This window comes from Mus musculus, chromosome 5, assembly GCF_000001635.26.
Source record: "Mus musculus strain C57BL/6J chromosome 5, GRCm38.p6 C57BL/6J".
Classification (NCBI taxonomy): domain Eukaryota; kingdom Metazoa; phylum Chordata; class Mammalia; order Rodentia; family Muridae; genus Mus; species Mus musculus.
In genome coordinates this window covers 122,763,475-122,785,015 of record NC_000071.6, presented here as the reverse complement: position 1 = coordinate 122,785,015, position 21,541 = coordinate 122,763,475, and the positions used below count along the sequence as shown (strand labels likewise).

The 21,541-nt window shown below is 50.4% G+C and overlaps 1 protein-coding gene across 12 annotated transcripts in view; it reads left to right on the top strand.

Moving 5' to 3' along the window:
- The first annotated feature begins 5,493 nt into the window (after positions 1-5,493).
- Positions 5,494-21,541, top strand: part of Camkk2 (calcium/calmodulin-dependent protein kinase kinase 2, beta) — a 61,143-nt gene continuing 45,095 nt past the window's right edge. For 3 of the 12 annotated variants that reach the window (XM_030254306.1, XM_006530233.4, XM_006530232.4), the window contains exons 1-2: positions 5,607-5,764; positions 20,714-21,242. In XM_030254306.1, the coding sequence (XP_030110166.1) occupies positions 20,772-21,242 (471 nt within the window). In that variant the 5' untranslated portion in view covers positions 5,607-5,764; positions 20,714-20,771. Of the gene's footprint in view, positions 5,765-15,032; positions 15,118-20,713 lie in introns of those variants that run through there. The other 9 variants (XM_017320763.2, XM_006530231.4, XM_006530234.4 and 6 more) reach the window with 6 other exon arrangements.

Genomic DNA, 21,541 nt, shown 5'->3' with positions numbered 1-21,541 from the left:
ATGAATTAAAAAAAAATTGTTTTTAAACCAACCCTATATTTCATCTTGAGAACAGTCTTAAAGACTAGGCAATAGCATTAATTCGGTTTAACAGATGGCCCTGGGACAGAGAGCGGTGAAGTTCCTTGCCCCGAGGTCTACTAGCAGGTTGTAGACTTGGGATCCTGATGTTTTCAGCATTACCCAGATCCCACTGTTTAGAAAGGTCCTGGAATGTTTTTGTGAGCACTTACCTATTGTTGAGTAATAAGACCATTCATCATGTACTAGACACCACTAAGAACTTACACATCATCTTTACGCATGGTGCTCTCCTCCTTTTACCAATGATGAAACTGAGCCCTGACCTCGTGGCCTGAGCCATCCCTGTCAGTGGTAAGGACCAGAAAAAAAACGATTCAGTCCCTGGCATGAAAGCCTTCCTCTCTCTGCAGGCCATCTTTGTCTTCACCTGTATGCCTGGACTTTTCCTACTTGTTTTGAGTAGTCAGTCGTGTCCTGATGTTTTTCTTTTTGCAAATGTTTGCAGAGACAGATGAAGAGCCCTCTCGCAAACCCTGACACCTTTTACGATGCTGCTTGTATTGAGGACTTAGAAAGCTATTCATCTCGCTGCCGTACAAGGTAGCTTCTCAAGGCCTCTTTTTAGCTGCTGCTCTGTTGAAGAGAAAGAACCCGCTGAATCAAGTTCATCGGTGATATGAACCCCATTCTTTTGTTCTAGATACTCGAGCCTATGCAACAGAACATTCCCGGGAACAACATGAGTGGCAGGCAGGCTAGCTCAGGAAGGCGGGGCAAAGCCTTGGAAGGACAGATGTTGCGAGGCCATCCACGTGGGGGAGAAAATGATAAAGTCTTAGATTTCTACGCCTTGCCTCCTCCACAGGGTTTAAGTTTTCCTTAAAAAAAAAAAAAAAAAAAGACTCAGATGTCATGTTTACTTATTTTCCTGGCCATCTGTGTTGTCAGGACAACAAGATCCGTTTGCCTAGAATAGGATTTTCTGGTGATCTTGGAAGGGGGTGGGGGGAGTTGAAAATGCAATGCTAACTCTTGTTTGCGTATCTCTGAGAAGGAATTGGTTTGTGTGGGATGGCTCCTAGCACAAGAGGAGCTGAATGGCAGTGACAGGCAATTATAGTGTTCTGCACTTTGTTCTAATTTGCTTTAATAAGAAAGGCACATAAATTGATGGGATTTTTTAGCACCGTGCTAAGTATATCGGGAGTTAGCTTCAGTGAGCTGTTGGGGACTAGGCACTGAGCTAATGTCTTCACACACACATCCTCCTGTTGAATCCATGGGGCAAGTCTATGAGCTTCGTCATGTTATTATCCGTATCTGATAGCTGATGAAGCCAAACTTCGAGAGATGGCCCAAGCTTGCAGATTACACGTAATTACACGTAATTAATTACACGTAATTAGTGGGTTCGAGGGACTGGAAGCAAGTCCATCTCAGCCCAGAGTCATTGCCTTTCCACCTTTATGCTGAGTTATGCAAATGTCTTGGGTGTGGTGCTGTCCAGACCCCAGGAATTTACAGTTCATCCCTAAAGCAAAACCCACTCGCGAGTCAGACTCGGCTCCTTTAGCTTAGCCCGGAAATGTTTATCTAGCAAATGCAAGGCCCTTGGTTTGATTCCCCACCACCACCACAGAACAACTTGAGTGAAGAAAGAAAGAATCAAGACAAAAAAGTTGGCTGACCATCAAATAATCCAAGAGCTCACAGAGGTCAGAAGAGGGAGTCAAATCTCCTATCTAGAATGGCGGGTGGTTATGAACTATCATGTGGGTACTCAGAACCGAACCCGGGTCCTCTGACTACTTGTCACTGTCCAGTCATCTTTCCAGCATTTTAAACGTTTCGTTAGCTTTTAACTTTACACTGGGTTTCTGCCTGTTATCTACAGTGTTATAATAAAACCGTGGGCAATTTAGTATAACAGGACATACTCATATAGAATTATAAATTTTAACAAGGAAATAATAGGTGTTTTTTTTTTGTTTGTTTGTTTTTTTGAGACAGGATATCTCTGTATAGCTCTGGCTCTCCTGGAACTCACTTTGTAGACCAGGCTGGCCTGGAACTCAGAAATCCACCTGCCTCTGCCTCCTGGGGGATTAAAGGCGTGCGCCACCACGCCAGGCCTGAAATTATAGGTTTTTTTTTTAAAGATTTATTTATTTATTATATGTAGGTACACTGTAGCTGTCTTCAGACACTCCAGAAGAGGGTGCCAGATCTCATTACAGATGGTTGTGAGCCACCATGTGGTTGCTGGGATTTGAACTCCAGACCTTCGGAAGAGCAGTTGGGTGCTCTTACCCACTGAGCCATCTCACCAGCCCGAAATTATAGGTTTTAACAGGAAAGAAAACCAGGATCTCTTAGTTACCTTAGGAAAGCAGTTGCCCAACCCCCAAAACCCATCCTTTTTTTTTTTAAATGGCCTGAACCAATGAGTTTATTGGATTTCCTTAGAGGAACATGAATGACCTCTGAATAGCTTCATCACTTCAAAGTGCCCCTCCCCCATTATGGATGATGACCTCAGAGAAACTGCTTCATGGAGTGCCCTCCTAAATGGCAACACACTGGACAATTGTATGAAAATCACCCTGTGGTGTTTATAAATAAAGTTTTATTGGGACACTGCTACATCCATCTATTCACTATTGTCTGTGGCTGCTAATGGCAAGGTCGCCTGGGTTCTCTCTGTTGAGAGCACAGGGTGGAGCCTGAAATGTGGCCAACAAGTGCCCTTGAAAGAAAATGAGACTTTGTATCTTGTGATTCATGTAAAAGAGTTGTCTATGAGCCTAGGCCTGGGGCTGAAAACAAAACAGAACAGACAGGGCTGTTGTTAAGACATTCCTAAGAACAGCTTGATTGTACAAGCAGGGCTATCTTGTCTGGGTCAACACCACCTGGCCAGGAACCTCCCCTCTGTCTACTGCCCCTTGACGCGGGGTAAAGTCATACATCAACTGGTTGCTATGTGAACAAGATAAGCCCCCAGCCCACAGGAACAAAGTCCTGATGCCCTGTAATATTTCTGTTAATGTTTGAATAAGCCAATAATGTGTCGCTATGCTGAATTCCACACCCCTAAGCCCCTTACCCCATAAAAACCCCTAGCTGTCGAGCCTTGTGGCCGACATCCGTTATCTCCTGTGTGAGATGCATGTCGTCCAGAGCTCCGTCATTAAACGTTCTCATGTAATTACATCAAGAGATGGTCCTTCCTGATTTTTTTGGGTGCACGCCGAATCGGGAGTTGAGTGGGGGTTTCCCCACTAGGTTCTAACACCCTGTCACTCATGACCCCCAAAGCCCCGCCCTGCCTACTTAACCTACTATAAATTTGGGGTTGGGGAGGGGTCTACAATACAGAAAAATACAGAACTATGTACCCACTATTCAGCATCAACTATTTTTGCAATCTATTTTACAACCATTTATAGAGGAAATAAAACAGCTATGTCATCTTCCTATACTCCCTGTCCCATTCTCTGCCCTCAATTCCTTCCTTTACTCATCTATCATTATTGTTTTGTCTTTTTGGAAGCAGGGTCTATATAGACCTGGAACTTCCTACCACCTTGAACTCATGGAGATCCTCCTGCCCCATGCCTCCCAAATACTGGGGTTAAAAGTGCCCGACCCACCTTCCTTTATTTTTATTCCATGTGTATGGGTGTTTTTCCTCAATGCATGTCTGCGAACCACATGCATGCTCTGCCTGAGAAGGCCAGAAGAGGGCGTCAGATCCCCTGGAACTGGGGTTCCAGAGGTTGTGACCCATCATGTGGATACTGGGAATCGAACCTAGATCCTTTGCAAGAGCAGCTGGTGGGTGCTCTTAACTACGGAGCCATCTCTCCAGCCCGCTTCCTTTTTTGGGGGGGAGGGGTTCAAGACAGGGTTTCTCTGTATGGCCCTGGCTGTCCTGGAACTCACTCTAGACCAGGCTGGCCTCGAACTCAGAAATCCGCCTGCCTCTGCCTCCCGAGTGCTGGGATTAAAGGCGTGCGCCACCACGCCAGGCTATCCAGCCGGTTTCCTTACCGTTACCTCCTACCTGGTAGGCAAGTCCTCTACCTCTGAGCTACCCCTCTAGCTGCCTACTTCCGTCTTGATGTCAGACCATCATGCATCTAACATGAACCGATTCTCTTTGACGTTCGCACAAGCTTGTGTCCATAAGCATACACCGTGTGGAGGTCATAGAACATGTCCCTCTTGAAATCAGAGCATCTGTGCTTGCCTCTGCACCCGTCCCTTACTGGAGAGAGGCTATTATCCACCCTCTAGGGAAGAAATGGGGAGAGTCATTAGACCCTCACCTGAGATTACAGTTGCTCCCGCCTCTCCTCCTGTGCAGACCTCCAACAGCACCTGGCCCCGGGAGATGCTAGAGAATATAAAGGGGTGGGTAAACGAAGGAGACACTCCTTCTGGCAGGTCACTGTCCATGCTGGAGATGAGTAAGCCCAATAAACCCATTGGTTCACCAAGCTGGGCTTGGATGTTTTTGATCTGTTGTCGGCGCCCTATTTTGGGTGAATAGGCATTTGTTCATGTCTCCTCAGGAAGTCAGTCAAGAGTGGGGCTTAAAAAGACACGCAAACTGTGCATGATACTGTCTCCTGCAGCTTGCTGTCTTACGCTACATGTTTTTGTTTTCCTTTTCCTGTGGGGGTACAAATAGATCTAACAGTCCTTTTAACTATTGTGTACTATTCCACTTCGTCTCGCTCCAGTTGCTACTACTAACAAATAAATGGAAGAGCGCTTAGCAGTATCAGAGGTGGTCATCTCATTAGAACGCTCATTGAGTTTATTTGTCCGGTCCTGGGGACTGTTTGTGAGTGCCCAGCCTAGAAATATGGCAATAATTTATTGAGGGCTGAAAATCGACCCAGTTGACAAAGAGCTTTGAATTCTTAGTGAATTTGACATCTCAACCCTTTGGCTGCCGGCAGAAACATGCATGCAGACAGCCACTGGTGAACATCCGAGTCTGAGTTCACCGGCCCCCCACATCCAAGGCCACCGGGTGAGCGAGCCCTTGAAATACCCTTTTTTTTCTCCGTTGTTACCCAACTGGGAGACTAAATATTTTAAGGCTCCAGCAAAGTAAACCGTCAAAAAGGGGAAGAATGTTTGGTCAGTCTTGTGGAGAGACCTAGAACTTCGCTGGGCTGTTCAGAGTGAGTGATGCATTTTAGGGCGAGCCTGCAGCAGTGGTCAGAGGGGTGGTGGCTGCGGAAGGGTTTCCCCATAATGGGCGTTGCCCCGAAATCCAGGGAGGGAACCGCCAGACGGCTCCTGGGTTTTCCCCCGTCGCCTTTGGGGGAACTTCTCCACGCTCAGGGACAAAGCGGCGTGGAGCATCTCGCAGGAACCGAGACCCACTCCCAAACTTGCGGCCTGTTCGCCCCTGCGCGAGTCGGGCCTCGCTTCCTGTCGCCTCCTTCCCCCCACCCCCCCTCCCGCCTCCACCTCCGCCCCGCCGCTACTTAAGTCTCCGCGGGACCCGGCGCGCGCGGCCGAGGCTGCGGCGGGCACGCGCGCTCCACGCCGGGTCCTTGGCCAATCAGCAAGGAGCCCGAGGCGCCGCCGCGCCGCGCGCGAGCCGAAGCCCGGGCGGCTCCTCCCGTGGAGAGCCGAACCGGACCGAGCCGAGCCGAGCCAAGCCGAGCCAAGCCGAGCCGGGGGCGCAGAGCGCGGGAGGCGGCGGCGCGGAGCCCAGGTGAGCTGGCCCGAGGCGGGCCGGGCTGAGTCGGGGGTGGGTGGGGGAGGGACGCAACCTCCCCGTGGGTCTTTGGGTCCCGGACGCGCGCGGGAGCCGGCAGACACAGCCCAGAGGCGGGCCCCGAGGGGACCCCACGTGCGCCGCCCCGCGCCCCGCCACGTGGAGGGCTGCGCCCCCTTTCCCCCTGGCCTCCGGAGCCGGGCGGCGCTTGGGGTCCGGCGGCAGGAGCCGGCCAGGAGTTCCGCACCAAGGTCCGCCGGCCAGGGCGGTCCCGGATCCCAGCGATGGCCTAGGCCACCCCTGGCGCTTGACAGGTGCGGAACCTGAGCGCGCGGGAGCGTCCCACCTCCGCAGGCTGCCAGGCACGGGGAGGACCCTGGTCCTAGGGGCTTGGACCCGAGTCTGCCCTCTGATCACCCCGACCTCACAGGCCGACTTGATCCTTTTGACCTAAATTTACCTCTGGGCTGCAGCGCGCGATGCATAAAGAGTGCCTGCCGGCTCCCTCTGGCACAGCCCTGGGGTGGTGGTGCCCCGCTATCACCGGGGCTATGCCAGGGTTCTCCCCACCCCCTGAATGCCCAGTTTGGGAAACGGGGTGTTTTCACAGCTCTGTCAGCCTCCTCCCCGGCTGCTCTCACTTGGAGATGAAGAGGTGGCACTTTGCAGGGGGATGGAGCAGGGGGTGGAGGACATCTCAGGTGCCATGGGCAAACAGCCTCCTGATCTGGGGGTGGGTGGGTCATGCTCCGCATTCATTACCCTAGATGCAACTTTTACCTTCCTCAACCTCCTCTGTGATGTTCCCCCAGTCCTGGAGTAGAAACTTCAGGTGCCCTGGGGCATTAATGATGTCTTTTACTCCTCCTCCTGACTCTGCCCCCACAGGACCTAGAGGAGGATTGCTCTGCCTCCCCACAGCTCCTTTGTTCTTTGGAAGTGGCAGGGGCTGCCGCTGTTCCCAAACCCACAGAAACTGCGGTTTCAGAATAGATCGTGCTATCAGTGTACAGAAGCAGCTTCAGTTTGCCCGATCCCCCTCCTTGTACACTCTACTGCTGTACACTTCATCAAAAATGTCATATGCCGGGCCATGGTGGCATACACTTTTAATCCCAGCACTCGGGAGGCAGAGGCAGGTGCATTTCTGAGTTCGAGGCCACCCTGGTCTACAAAGTGAGTTCCAGGACAGCCAGGGCTACACAGAGAAAGCCTGTCTCGAAAAACCACAAAACAAAACAAAACACAAAAACAAAAGAAAACCCCGTCATATGATGAGCCCCTACCTTGGATAACCGTAATTACATTTTTCATTTATGCCAGGAATAGAACCCAGTGCCAGCAGCAGGCTAAGCCCACCTTTAACTAGTGAGCTTACACTCCCACCCCCTCATTAACATTCATTGAGTTCTTGATGTGTGGCAAATAACTTTATCTTGCCTGGGTCATCTCATTTGATGCTAACCCAAATCCTTTGTGGTGGGGAGTTTTTGGTCACCGTAGTTGAGAATAGGAGATTAAAGTGCCTAGTATTGAATGGCTCAGAGAGGTTAGTTAACTTAGCCAGGATCACACAGACATTGCCAGGCTTCCCTTGCCTTTCTGGGGGTAGGTAGCCCAGGCCTGTTTGCTAGGCTGTGTAGGAGGACACAGACAGAGGTGCTGCTGTCCCAGCAGGACTCAGGCTTGGCTTTCCCTGCAGTTGCTGGTGGGCTAATAACTATGCAGTATTTCTTAGAGGACGGTCCCACCCCTCCTGGTGAGCATTTGGAAACACGTGGGAGGTGACTTTTGGCTTGTCAAAATGAGACTAAGCACTCTTGGTGTTTAGTGGGCAGGAGCTAGGGAATGCCAAATGTCCTATAAGAATGTCCCTACCTCAAATGCCAGGAGGGAGATGCTGAGAAATGCTGTGAGCCTCAAGTGCTGGGAGAGAGGGAGAGAGGGAGAGAGGGAGAGAGGGAGAGAGAGAGAGAGAGAGAGAGAGAGAGAGAGAGAGAGAGAGAGCACGCCATGGGGTGCTATTTCTGGAGAAATCTGTTCTGATGGGAGTAAATCCCAGCGGCTCCCTGGAGGAGGTGTCAGTTATGCCAAGGCTTCTGAGATGGGCTGAAAAGTTGAGGGACTGGGTAGAGGGACTTTGTGATTGGCTGTGGACAGTGGCTAGGGCTGCTTTCTTTCCGCTATCCTGGGAATCTGTACATGCGCTGTGTCAAGTTGCTCCTCTGAGTTTGAGTCCTTGGACTCGTGGGCAAGAGAGTCCCAAGGTGGCTCTCAGGCTGCAGTGCTTGCTCTCTCTGATCTGAGCACATCTAACCTTGTTCCTCAGAAGCTGAGGGAGTTAGAGGTTTCTCTTTCTCTGATTCTCCAAGATGTCTCAGACTGGAGATGTGGCTCAGTTGATAGAGCGCTTGCCTGGTGCACTTTGCTAGCAAGCCCTCTGCCACCAAACTCCATTCTCTGGTTCTTTTTAAAAACAAAACAAAACAAAATCAAGGTGAAGTCCCTCCCCAGGTGGCATTTAGGACACTCAGTGTCATATGTCTGTTCCAGCTGTCTGGTTTCAGAGCATTCCTATTAGAAGGAAATTCTTTACCTAATAAACTATCACTCCTTGTTCCCAGCATCCCTCCCTCCACCCTTTGGCAGGCACCCACACATCAGCTTTCTCTGGGATTTGTGCACTGTGGATGTTTCCTGTGAGTTGCATCTTATATAATAGGTGGTCTTTTGTGCCTCAGAATCATCTTCTATACTTCCTTTTTTATGGCTGCGTAATATTCCACGCTGCGAGCAGACTACACCTGACTTATTTATCATGACAGACATTTGTGTTGTTTTGGTATATGGGCTTCTCTTTCTTTCTCTCCTCTGGGAGCCAGGGTCTCATGCAGACACCACTGTGCCTAGCTGACTTTCTTCTTCTTCTTCTTCTTCTTCTTCTTCTTCTTCTTCTTCTTCTTCTTCTTCTTCTTCTTCTTCTTCTTCTTTTCTTCTTCCTTTTTTTTTTTTTCAGTTATAAAACCTTTTAAGCGCAGAGAAAAATGCCAAAGTTTGGTTTTGCTTTGTCCGTTTGGGTTAATTTGTACTTCACAAGGCAGGAAGGAGGCCCTGGGTGTGGCAGGAACTCAGTCTGGCTCTGTAGCATCCAACCCCCTGTTTGGGGGGTCTGGGAACAGACACTGTACTGTGGGGAGCTCATGGGAACTGGGGCCCCCTCCCTCTGGGAGTCTCTGAGCTGCTGGGGGAGGCCTGTGCAACAGATGAGCCGCATTCTAGACTCTCCCCCCCCCCCGGTTTGGAAAGGGAGAGGGAGAAAACTGGAGCTTCTGCCGTGCCCCCACACCCACCCCACCCCACCCTGAAAGCTGCGGAGGGACTATTTCTGTGTTGCCTCCTTTTATCCCGGCGGCTGTAAATAGTTGAGAGATGGCAGTTACGGAGATAAAAAAAAAATGCTAATTCCAACCTGGAAAGGAGGGAGGACCGATGATCCCCGCAGGAAGTGGGGGCGAGGAGGGGAGACCGAGGCATCTGCCCTCTGCCCTGAATTGAGGGAAGGCCGAGGTGGGTGGTGATGCCCAAGTGCTTCTGTTAAGGGAACCCTTAACGGGGAGTCGGCGGTTAGACAGGAGGATGAGCCAGAGATCCCATTCCCTGGCTCGTTTTTGTTCGAGGCAGGATCCTGCTTTGTGACCTAGACTGGCCGTGAACTGAAAAGATCGTCCTGCCTCTGCCTCCCTCTCCCTGGGATTCGTGTGCCTCTCTGCCTACCTAGCTCCCCTGTGCTGTTGAACGGCAGGAGCATTGCTGTCAAAGACTCTGGCAGAGAGAGAGAGTGAGCCTTTCGGTTTATTTCAGACCTTGATCCCCATTCTGGGTCCAGGTGTGGGGGACAGGTGGCCCTGTAGACCCGGTTTCCTGGTGTGTCCCTGCTTAGGGGGCGGTGTACTTGAGGCTGGAGAAGGAAGGAGGCGGGTTAAACATTCTATAGCCAAGCAGGATGAGGGAGGGAGAGCCGTGTGGGAGGGCAAGATAAGGCCCCTTGTCTCTGATTGGCCAGACTCTGTATTGCTGGATTGGATCTCTCTTCCTCTCTGTGTCTCTGTATCTCTCTCTGTCTCTCTCCACCCCCGCCCCCGCCCTCTCTCTCTGTTCCCATTACAGACTAAAATTCCGTTTGTTTCTCTGCCTCTGCCTTTGGTTCAGTGGAAGTCTGGGAGGGAGTCATGGGAAAAGCGCTAGGAAGGAAGCCGGCTACTTCTCACCTCATGTTCCGCCCCCCTGAAACACGCGCCCCGCTCACCCACGTGGCCGCCCTTTCTGTATCCTCAAGGTCTTCGGAGCCCTGACTGCAGACAGGGTTGTCCTGATATTTTAACGATCCGTGACCTCTCATATCTCTGAAAGTGGCCAGCAGTGACTCAGAAACTCCTTGGTCACTCAGGGGCTCCGGCCCTGGGCGGTAAGAATCTGGACATCTGGCTCTAGTCCTTGCCCAGCCGCAAGCCCCGCTGCCTGCTTTCTCTCACCTACTCTGGTTTTTAGCATCTCCACCTGCAGGCCCCTCCGCCCCCTATATCTGTTGCTGAAGCAGTGGACAGCTCTGACAGCATATCACTTTGGATGTGAAAAACAAATAATAAAACCACATTTCTGCCCCCCCCCTCCCCCCCATTCGAGGCCCGTCATGGCGGTGCCCACGTTTAGTTCCAGCGCTTAGGACGCAGAGGCAGGCACATAGATAGATCCCTAGGGATCTCTGAGTTTGAGGCCAGCCTGGTCTACAGATCAGGTTCTAGGACAGCTAGGGTTATAGAGACCGTATCTCAAAAAGATTAAAAAAAATTTTTTTTTGGTTTTGTTTTTGTTTTTAGTGTAAGTTAAAGTCAGTCAAGGACTTTTTATTTTCTTAATTTATGTGTATGTTTGTGTGAATATACACCATCTGTACGCCAGGGCTCACAGAAGCCAGAAGAGAATGTTGGATGTCCTGGCGCTGGACATGGGCAGTTGTGAGCTGCTTTGTAAGTGCTGGGACCTAAACCCAGGTCCCCTGCAAGAGCAGGAGATGCTTGTAACTACTGTCTCTCCAGCCAGGAGTTAGACCTCATACCCTCGGAAGTCTTTGCTATGCTTTGGTTTAGTGTGTGTTCGTACCCAAGACTTCCCTGGCTGTGTGATCATGGGCAAGACCCTCTGCCTCAGTCTCCTCACTAGAGAAGTAGAGAATAATGCGGTTACCATGACAACTAAGAAGTTGATACAGGCTTAGCATGATGTGGCCGGGAGAGTTAGTCCCACAGCTGCCGCAGCTGCAGCTGTCAGAGCTGTTTCCAAGAGGGTGAGATTCCCCAGCGAGCGGTGTTTCTCCCGTTTAGCCTGCTCACTGGTTCTCCGGCACTTTTTTTTTGTTTCGTTTGTTTCCCTTTATGGTAAACAAAACGAAAGGTTGACTTTGTAAGGGTTGTTTCCTTACTAGGGAGCAAGGTAAGGGCTGCCTGGGTTCTCGGGGAAGTGGCAGCTGCCTTGCAGTTTGGCCTGCATGAGAGCCCAAAGCTTTTATGACCCTCAGTTCTTCGTCACTTGTAGGTCAGTCTTGGCTCAGGGAGCTGAAAACACTAGGGTATGTGGGCTTCAGGCATGGAGGAATCAGGGTGCCAGCGCGGTTTTCCATCCATTTTCTTCCCTTGATGGGCATCATTCTAAGGCGGGGTTCTCCCAGCACTAAGTTCAGCAGAAAGAACTCTCCCCGCCGCCCCCTTTGAACATTGAAAAAACTGGCAGTAAGACCCACTAGCCTGAGTTCAATACATAAGTTCTCTTGAATCCATGACCTGACCAGAAGAGTTGATGTCCAGTTGGGCAGTTTTGTGCATGGTGGTGGGGTCTGCTCTATAGGGGTGCCTCACAGGGAAGGATATGTTCCTAGGCGTAAACTGGGCTGCCGTCCTAAGACTAAAGGAATTCGGACTCCAGGTCAGTTGAAGACAACTTCTCACCTTCCGACTGGCCTTGGGATGGGTGTCTGAAATGTACAACCTCCAGCTTACATCTGCTGGGTGCCAGCTGTGTTCTAAAAAGTTTTAGGCCTGAGAATTCAGGGCTGAATTCAGAACCTCGTTCTCTCCAGCCAGTCGAGCCACATTGCTGGCTTGCGTCTGGGCATTTGTTCCCGATACAGGTGGAGACAGCTGCCTTTGGTCTCCCCTCATATAGACTGAGTTCTAAGGATGGCAGCTATGTGGCCGATAGGAGCCTCTTGTTAGATTCAACCCAGCCTGTACGTTACTCATGAGACAGTTTGGGACCTTTGCGAGGCTCCGTCCATAACTTTTAAGGTTTTTTTTCTTGGAAGACACAGACCAGGACTGTCAGCTGTAGCATTTGCAGAGGCCCCAAGAGCCACTTCAGGCATCTAGGTGAAACAAAACAAAACTCTGAGTTGTTTTAGTGATATTTGAAACTACCATATGACTCTAGGTAAGTCAGTAATCTTTAATTTTTTTCTAAAATTTATCTGTTTGTTTATTTATTTGAGACAGGGTTTCTCTGTGTAGCCCTGGTTGTCCTGGAACTCACTCTGTAGACCAGGCTGACTTTGAACTCAGAGATCTGCCTGCCTCTGCCTCCCAAGTGCTGGGACTAACACCGCGATAGTTTGAAACGAGCTCTCTCACTGAGCCCTGCACTTAGCAGTCGGCAGTTGCACTGGGCTTTATTCCGAGGGTTCTGTGGAGCTCCGGGTCTCCCTGCTTGCATGCGCATTCACCACAGGCATTGTACCGAGGGGACCATCTCCTGCGTCCCCTTCTTGGTTTATTTTTGATTGGTTGGTTGGTTGGCTAGCTGTGGTGGTATATACCTGTAATCCTCACAGTCAGGAGGCTGAGGCAGGAGGATCACAAAGCTAGCCTAGGCCTTATAGTGAGGCACTGCTTCAAAACAAAAAGTTTTTTTTTTCCTTTTTTAAAAAAATTTTATTTATTTATTATATGTAAGTACACTGTAGCTGTCTTCAGACACCAGAAGTGGGCGCCAGATCTCGTTATGGATGGTTATGAGCCACCATGTGGTTGCTGGGATTTGAACTCAGGACCTTCGGAAGAGCAGTCAGTGCTCTTAACCGTTGAGCCATCTCTCAACCCCACAAAAAGTTTTTTTTTAATTTTAATTAGAAAGGGAAAATATTTACCGGGACAGACTTCCTTTATGCCCCAGGGTCCCCAGCTTCCTTCTGTGTCACCAATGCCTCTCTCCTGTTCTCTTGTGTATTAGTCTGGCTGTCCCCGTTTGTGGTTATGGGCACACTCCTTTTAAATGGTTCATGGATTGTTGGTCCCTTGATACAGAAATCACATGTAGCTCCTCTATAATGGCTCGGAGTTTTCCTTTGACCCATTGAGTTTGTTTGTTTGTTTGTTTATTTGTTTTGATCTTCACACGCTCTCACTGTGTAGCCCTGGCTGGCCTTCTATTTGCTGTGTAGCTGAGGATGAGCCCTGAGACCTTAAACAACGTCTCCTATGCCTGCACCTCCGTAGTATTATAGGTGAGCACCCCTGTGCCTGATTTACACCATGCTGGCGACCCAGGGCCTCTTGCAGGCTTGATAAGCCCAGTTGATTGATGGATTGATCTTTCTACCTAACGGCTTGTTAAAAGAACAAATGAGTGAAATGAGTTTCCTCTAGGGCCTTGGGCCTCAGTTTCCCCAGGTGAGAGAGGATGTGGCTGTTTACCCGACTCCAGCGTGGTATCGTTCCTGGCCTTGGCAGGATCTGTAGAGCTGATTTGCACGCCCCCACCTTTTTTTTTTTTTTTTTTTTTTTTTTTTTTTTTGTCTTGGAGTGCCAGAAGGAGGGGCTCTGAGGACCCTGATGGACCCCGAGAAAGGTGTGTCTCTGATTTGGAGGCCCACGTACTAACTTGTTATACTACAGCTCCCGTAGTGGCTCAGCTCAACTTAGGCTCAACTCGGCATAGCATTTGGCAGGCAGCAGTTGCTGGTTGGAAATGGCCCCCAGGAAATGGAGATGGCCAAGCGTTTCCTGGAGGCCTTTTGGCCAAGCGTTTCCTGGAGGCCTGTGCCACTTTGGCTTCCTGGCAGAGGAAGGAGCATTCCTCTCATCCCGGCTGGGGACTGGCTCCATCTGCTCCAGGAAGGGTCTGGTGACTCCGTTGGGTGCCCTGGAGGTGAGGGAGGGAGGGAGGGAGGAGAGGGGGGCTTCCGGGTGGGGCAGTGCTTGTGATTCATGGGGAACTAACTGCCAGGCCCAGGCAGGGCTGCTGGCATTTTGTCAAACCCCAGCAGCTTGTAGGAATGCCCTTTTCAGTCCTGTGTTCCGATCCCTGCCCTTCCTGGTAGCGGGCTCGTCCCGGGGGGATTACACAACCACGCAGAGTTTCTCCATGCCTGGTGCCTGAGACTCCAAGCAGTCTCAGTACAGTCTTTGATGCCAAACTCTTGTCTTTTAAGTTTATTTTTCTTGCTAGAGAAAGTATTGGTAGCTTCATTAGATTCTTGTGGGGTCTCTGGTCCCTAAAGGATTCAGAGTCCTGGCTGAGAGTGTAGGGATGGGACAGGATGTGTCCACGCCCTCCTGGTCTTTGTGCCTCTCTTCCCTAGACCTGGATGGGCCTGCCTTTCCTTCACAGGCAGCCCTAGCCTGGTCTGAGCACTCTCTTCTCCTCCTTCCTTCAGACCTTGAAGGCCAAGCCTGCGTCAGAAGCAGTGGCGAGGGAGGCCCAGGCCAGACACCGGCTGGCCAAGGAGACTTGATTAAAAGCAGCTTTGTTGGGGGTGGATGTCTCGGTGTCCTTGGCCTGCAGTAGAGATCGATAAGCAATTGTTTTTCTCTTGGCAAGAAAAGAAAAAAAAAATCTCCATTGACTTTCGCAGGCACTGCCAAGTCTGGTTTTCTTTTCAGGAACACTTGTAGCCCCACGTGGCTCAGAGAGGAAGGAGAGGTCTCCTGCCCTGGGGTTGTGGAATCCATTTAATTGCAGGTGGACTCACCGGGACAGTAGTCACTCCGGAGCATTCTAGAACACAGCCCCCCTGTTCATAGACATTGTATTGAAAGATTAGCTTCTTAACACTTCAGTCATGTATTGAGTGCGCAGCTCATCTGTTCCCTGTGACTACCCAGAAAGCGCCCATTTTAAAGATGAGGAAACTGAGGCAGAGAGAATTTTAAGGCAAGCTGGGCAAAGGATAAGCCCAGGCTGTGGCCTCCAGCGCCCTGCTTTTCTCTTTTGGAAGATGGGGATCACAGCCAGGCTGCAGAGAGTGCGGAACTCGGGCAAGAAGATCCACTGATGGGAAAGCTGAGGCAGGAGCGTGGCTGGTAATGTCTTCCTCTGTGCTGAGGTGTGGCATCTTGCTTCTTTTCATGGCAGCTTGCTTACTCTCTTCTGGAACTTCATCTCCAGCAGTTAAGAGCTCATTGTACTTTTACACAGGACCTGAGTTCAATTCCCAGGTCCCAAGTCTGGCAGAACCACCTGTTAACTCCAGCTATTGGGGGATTTCATGCCTTTTCTGGTCTTCATGATACCTGTGCTCCCGTGGCATGGACACAGACATGCACATAAATAAAAATTATATATGTAACATACTCGATGTGAAAATGAGCCATATTTCACCATTTTTACATGTACAATTAATTCCCTGGCGTCAAGCGTGTCCACCGCTCCTCCCTTTAGTGAGGACTTCCTCATTCTTTTCCCAACTCACGGCTGTGCTGCTTTCGTTACTTCCTGTTTTGGATATAGGTTCTCAGTCCTGACTATCTCAGACTCACTCACTGAGTAGCTAAAGGTGACCTTGAACTTCTTCTGCTCCTATCTGCCTGTATTCCAGCAAGCACCCCAGCGCAGGATGAGCAGGGCTGGGGGTGGAGCCCAGGGTCCTACGCACTGTGCCCGCTGGCTCCACCCCCAGCCTCGCGCCCAATTGAATTCGACCATCATGGGTGTGGCCCACTGCTTGTGAGTCAGTGGGCGTGTCAGACTTGTCTTCCCGCTTTGTCTCTTATGTGATCTACCACGTCCCCTCGTCCTTTGTAGACATAGGGTTCCATCCACCCTTTAGCAGGATTCCATGACTAGTGACGCCATGACCATTGCTGTGCAGGGGTCTGAAGCCCTGCCTTCAGTTTTTGAATGCGTACCACTGAGAGGAATGACTGGCCATGTGGGACTTCCATGGCCAGCTTCCCGAGGAAGTGCAGAGTCGGCTTGCTGTTTGAAAGTGTCCTTCTCTTCCTGCAAACCAGGCTGAGCATATTGTCACATGGTTGCGTTTGTTGTGGTTCGTTGGCATGTGGTATATGCAATGTATTGGGTGCATGTGACAAGGGATGTCCTCTCTATCACTCTCCACCTTATTCCCTTGGGACAAGCTTATCCACCAACCGTAGAGCTTGGTTGGCAGTCTGCAAGCCTCCTGTCTCAGCCCTCATAGCGCTGGGTTTAGAACCCAGCTTTTAGTGTGGGATTTGAACTCAGGTCCTCACACTTGTGCAGCAAGGACCCTACCCACTAAACGATCTCCCCAGCTCTCGTTGCATTTTTTTTTTCTTTATTGAAAATAAATTTCAGCTGAGCAGTGGTGGCGCACGCCTTTAATCCCAGCACTTGGTGGGGGGGTGGGAGCAGAGGCAGGAGGATTTCTAAGTTCGAAAACAGCCTGGTCTACAGAGTGAGTTCCAAGACAGCCAGGGCTATACAGAAAAGCCCTGTCTTGAAAAATCAAAAAACAAAACAAAACAAAACAAATAAACAAGTTAAACCAAATCAACCAACCAAGAAAAACCCAACACTGTTTTTAAAAATCATGAATGGTGTTCATCTGTGGGCACAGGTCTGAGCTGAGAATGCCAGGGGGCTCTGACTGGAAGAATTGTAGCCCACTATTGACACAGTAGATGTTTCTGAGAGGGCGATCGAGAGGGCCAGTCGCATCCTCCTGGGAGCCCTGACTTCATGGCACTCCCTCTCATGGTCCTCCACCCTCACCTGTGTGACCCAGGAGGCCTTTTTTCCTCAGTGACATCGCAGCCAGCACCTACTGTCTTCCCAGCGCATAGAGAGACCTCCGTGACGAGCACGCAGCTGCCCTCACATTGCATCCGCACAGATTTCACTCAGTAGTAGTGCTCCTGACATTTGTCCACCAGAATTTGTCAAACAGGAGCGAAAGGTTAATAGTCTGTCCCAGGGATGGTGGGAATTGACAGCCTGGAGATGTGTGCCAGCCCCACTCCACCCCCCTTTTCCTCTCTCAAACTGATATAAAAGTTCACACGAGGCTGGACCTGGTGGTGCACACCTTTGATTCCAGCACTCAGAAGACAGAGAGGCCAGCCTGGTCTACAGAGTGAGTTCCAGGACAGCCAGGGCTACATAGAGAAACCTGGTCTAGAAAAACAAAATAGTTTACATGACCTAAAATTAATATTTTGGGGGGACACAGTACTGGGGTAGAACCAAAGTCTCTTCAAATCCTAGTTAGTAGCTTAGCTGCAAGCTGCACCCCTAGCCCTCTAATTAACCCTCCTTTTCCTTTAAATTTGAGACAGGGTCTCACTCTGTAACTAACTTGCCTGGAACTCCCAGAAGTCCTCCTAGCTCCATCTCTGGAGTGTGCTGGGAATAAAGGTGTGTGCTACCACGCCTGGCAGGTTCACCCTGTTAGGATCGCATTCAGTCCATGCGCTGGGCTGTGAAATCACCACCTCGGACCAGTTCCAAGACATTCTCGCCAGGATGAAGCCCTGCACCCATTATGCAGTCACTGAATTGCCCCCGGAACGCTCCTCCGTAGTCCTATGTAACCGCTAATCTGCCTGTCTCCCTGGATTTGCCTAGTATGGAAATTTCATTTCCGTGGAATTATGCAATACAGGGCCTCTTGGCATGATGTTTTCATCTGTGTTATAGCGGTTGTCAATGCTTCTGGCCCTTTTATGATTATCTATTCATCTGCTGACTTCCTCCTCAGCCCCAAGGATGAGAGCTGTTTGGGTGTACTCTTAGGAACAGACCACATGGAACTCCTCTAACTTTTTGAGGAACCACCTTCGGGCAGCCATCTTGGTTTCTTAGGTGGTGCTATGGATTTGAACTCAGGTTCTCATGCCTGTAGGTAGGTAGGGCAGGCACTCTTTACCACTGAGCTGAGATCTTCTTGGCCTATTTGTTTTGGGAGCAGAGTCTCAAGTCTATATAGCCTGGGCTGGCCTGGAGCCTGCACCCCACTTACCCCACCACAGCGCAGGGGTCAGATAGCATATCCATGACTTACAGTTTACTCGTCTGTGGGAGGAATCACTGCATTGAGGCCTGGAGGATACAGGTAGATTAAAGAAGTGTGTGTAAGTAGCCGGGCGTGATGGCACATGCCTTTAATCCCAGCTCTTGGGAGGCAGAGGCAGGAGGATTTCTGAGTTTGAGGCCAGCCTGGTTTACAAAGTGAGTTCCAGGACAGCCAGGGCTATACAGAGAAACCCTGTCTCGAAAAACAAAAAACAACAACAACAAAAAAAAAGTGTGTGTGTGTGTGTGTGTGTGTGTGTGTGTTAGTCATGTGCCTGTGGCAGCCAGTGGCATCAAATCCCTGAAGCTGGAGTTATAGGCAGTTCTATGTGCTGTAGTGTTTTGCCTGCATGCATGCACGCCTAGGTGAGGGTGTCAGATCCCCTGGGACTGGAGTTGTGAACAGTTGTGAGCTGCCATGTGGGTGCTGGGAATTGAACCTGGGTCCTTTGGAAGTGTAGCCAGTGTTCTTAACTGCTGAGCCAACCCTTCAGCACCAGATACTTTTACTAATTAAAAAAAAAAAAAAGTCCAGAGGGTGCTTTAGAGATGGTGCAGTAGTCAGCAAACCGAGTTTGATCCCCAGCCACTCACAGGGCAGCGTGTGCTTATGAGCCCTGAGCTGAGAACACAGAGAAAGGTTGGTCTTTGGGGGCTTGCTTGCCAGCCAGCCTGGCCTGACTGGAGACCCTCAGGTCCTAGTGAGAAACACTGTTTCCAGTAACAAGTTAGGAGGCTGGAGAGATGGCTCGTTGGTTAAGAGGAGCTGGGTTCAGTTCCCTGCATTCACATGGCACCTTTAAAACCATACATGACTCTAGTTCCTGTGATCCCAGTGCCACCTTCTGTTCTCTATGGGCACCCATCGGACACATGGTGCACATGCATTCACATATACGGCAAAACACCCACATACATAAACATAAAGCTACTACCACCACCAAGAAACCAAGGTGGCGAGGTTCCCGATGAAGGAAACTGAAGTTGACCTGACCTCTAAACATACTTGTACATACATGTGAACTCAGACATATCCCTATGTATAGCAAACATACAAAATCAAGAGACCTCATTTAATATTCTCTCTCTCTCTCTCTCTCTCTCGTCTCTCCTCTCTCCCTCTCTTATGTGTATATGTGTGATGTGTGTGTGTTTGTGGTCGTGTGTGTGTGTGTGTGTGTGTGGTCCTGGCTATCCTGGAACTTGTTGTGTAGACCTGTCTGGCTTCAAACTCAGAGATCTGCCTGCCTCTGCCATTAAAGGCATGTGCCACTATGCCTGGCTCCCTTTTTCCCTTGAAGACTGTGTCTTATGTATCCTAGCTGACCTCAAACTCCACTATGTAGCTCAGTAAATGACTGTGAATTTCTGATCCTGTTTTCGCCTCTTCTGAGTGCTTGGATTCCAGGCTGCACCACCATGCCATTATATACGGTGCTAGGGGTTGAACCTGGGACTTTTTGTTTGTTTGTTTGGTTTGTTTGGTTTGTTTGTTTAGAGACATGATTTCTCTTTGTAGACCAGGCTGGGCACAAACTCACAGAGATCTGCTTGCCTCTGCCTCCTGGGTGGATTAAAGGTGTGCACCCCCACTGCCTGCTGAACTCAGGGCTTTGTATGTGCTAACCTAGCTCTCTGCTGGTGGAGCTCCTATTGCTAAGCTCCCATAGAGTCTTGCTTGGGTGTGGGGAGCAAAGTGGGGGTTGGGGAACCTTGAAGTGGTAGACTCACATCCCTGTTAGGCATTGCAGGTAGCTGCCACTCCTGTCTCTTGGGGTTCCTTATTCTTGCTTGGTATAGGAATTGAATGAGATTGATTCTTTGTCAAGACGTGTGAGAAGAAATGCAAAGAGTACATTGCCCCACCCCCCTGTTTTAAACTTAAAGATCTCTGTAGACCAGGCTGGCCTCGAACTCAGAAATTCGCCTGCCTCTGCCTCCCAAGTGCTGGGATTAAAGGCGTGCGCCACCATCTATGTGAGTGAATATTTTTGCCTGCATATGTGTCTGTGCACTGCCTGTGCCTGGTGTCCTTGAAGGTCAGAAGAGAGCATCAGTTTCCCCTGGAATTGGAGTTAATACTGATGGTTGTGAATGGATGGAATCAAACTCATGTCTCTGGCAGAGTAGCAAGTGTCCTTACTGAGCCATCTCTCCAGCTTCCAAAGAATACATTCTTGCATAGGCTGGGAGATTCCATCACGTCGTGTTTTGCAGTATTCATTTTTTATTTTTTTCAAAGACAGCTCTTGCTGTGCAGACCAGGCAGACCTTGAACTCCTGTTCCCACCACACTGGGCTGTAAGCTGTTCTTTTTTTTTTTTTTTTAAGAATTATTTATTTATTTTATGTATCTGAGTACACTGTTGCTGTCTTCAGACACACCAGAAGAGGGCATCTGATCCCATTACAGGTGGTTGTGAGCCACCATGTGGTTGCTGGGATTTGAACTCAGGACCTCTGGAAGAGCAGTCAGTGTTCTTAACCACTGAGCCATCTCCCCAGCCCCTGTAAGCTGTTCTTAAGGATGTTAAATGTGTGCTCAGATCAGGCACCAGCCTGGCCTAGTGGAAAGACTCCTCTCCCTATCCCCCGCCTGGCTGACCTCTGTTTTTCTTTCTGCAGGCAGCTCTGCTGCTGATGGGAGCGCCCCCGCCTGGCTGATGAGGTTGGTACACACACCATGTCATCATGTGTCTCTAGCCAGCCCACCAGCGACCGGGTGGCCCCCCAGGATGAGCTGGGAAGTGGGGGTGGCAGCCGGGAAGGCCAGAAGCCCTGTGAGGCACTGCGGGGACTCTCATCCTTAAGTATCCACTTGGGCATGGAATCCTTCATCGTGGTCACCGAGTGTGAGCCAGGCCGGGGTGTGGACCTCAACCTGGCCAGAGACCAGCCTCCGGAGGCCGATGGCCAGGAACTCCCCCTCGAAGCCTCGGACCCTGAGTCCCGGTCCCCGCTTTCTGGTCGCAAGATGTCCCTGCAGGAGCCGTCCCAGGGCGGGCCGGCATCCAGCAGCAACAGCCTGGACATGAATGGACGCTGCATCTGCCCATCCCTGTCCTACTCACCAGCCAGCTCCCCACAGTCCTCTCCCCGGATGCCCCGGCGGCCCACAGTAGAGTCACACCACGTCTCCATTACCGGTTTGCAGGTTCGTTCGTGCGCTGTGGAGTGAGCTGTGGTGGTGGTGGTTGGGGTAGAGGGGGGGATGAACTGACGGACAGTTAGAGGCTGCGGACTGAGTGGAAGTCTCAAAAGCAGCAAAGCCAACGTCCCTTCACGTGTTCACTGTACAAGCATTAGTTCTTCCTCTTTGCTTCTGGGAAAACTTTCCACAGTCAGACCGGGGGTATCTCCTCCAGGCTGACGGCAACCTTCATGCGCCTTTCCCAATAGCCGCTGAACAGTTTGTTTCCTTTCTTTGCGAGTGATAGGATCTCGCTCTGCAGC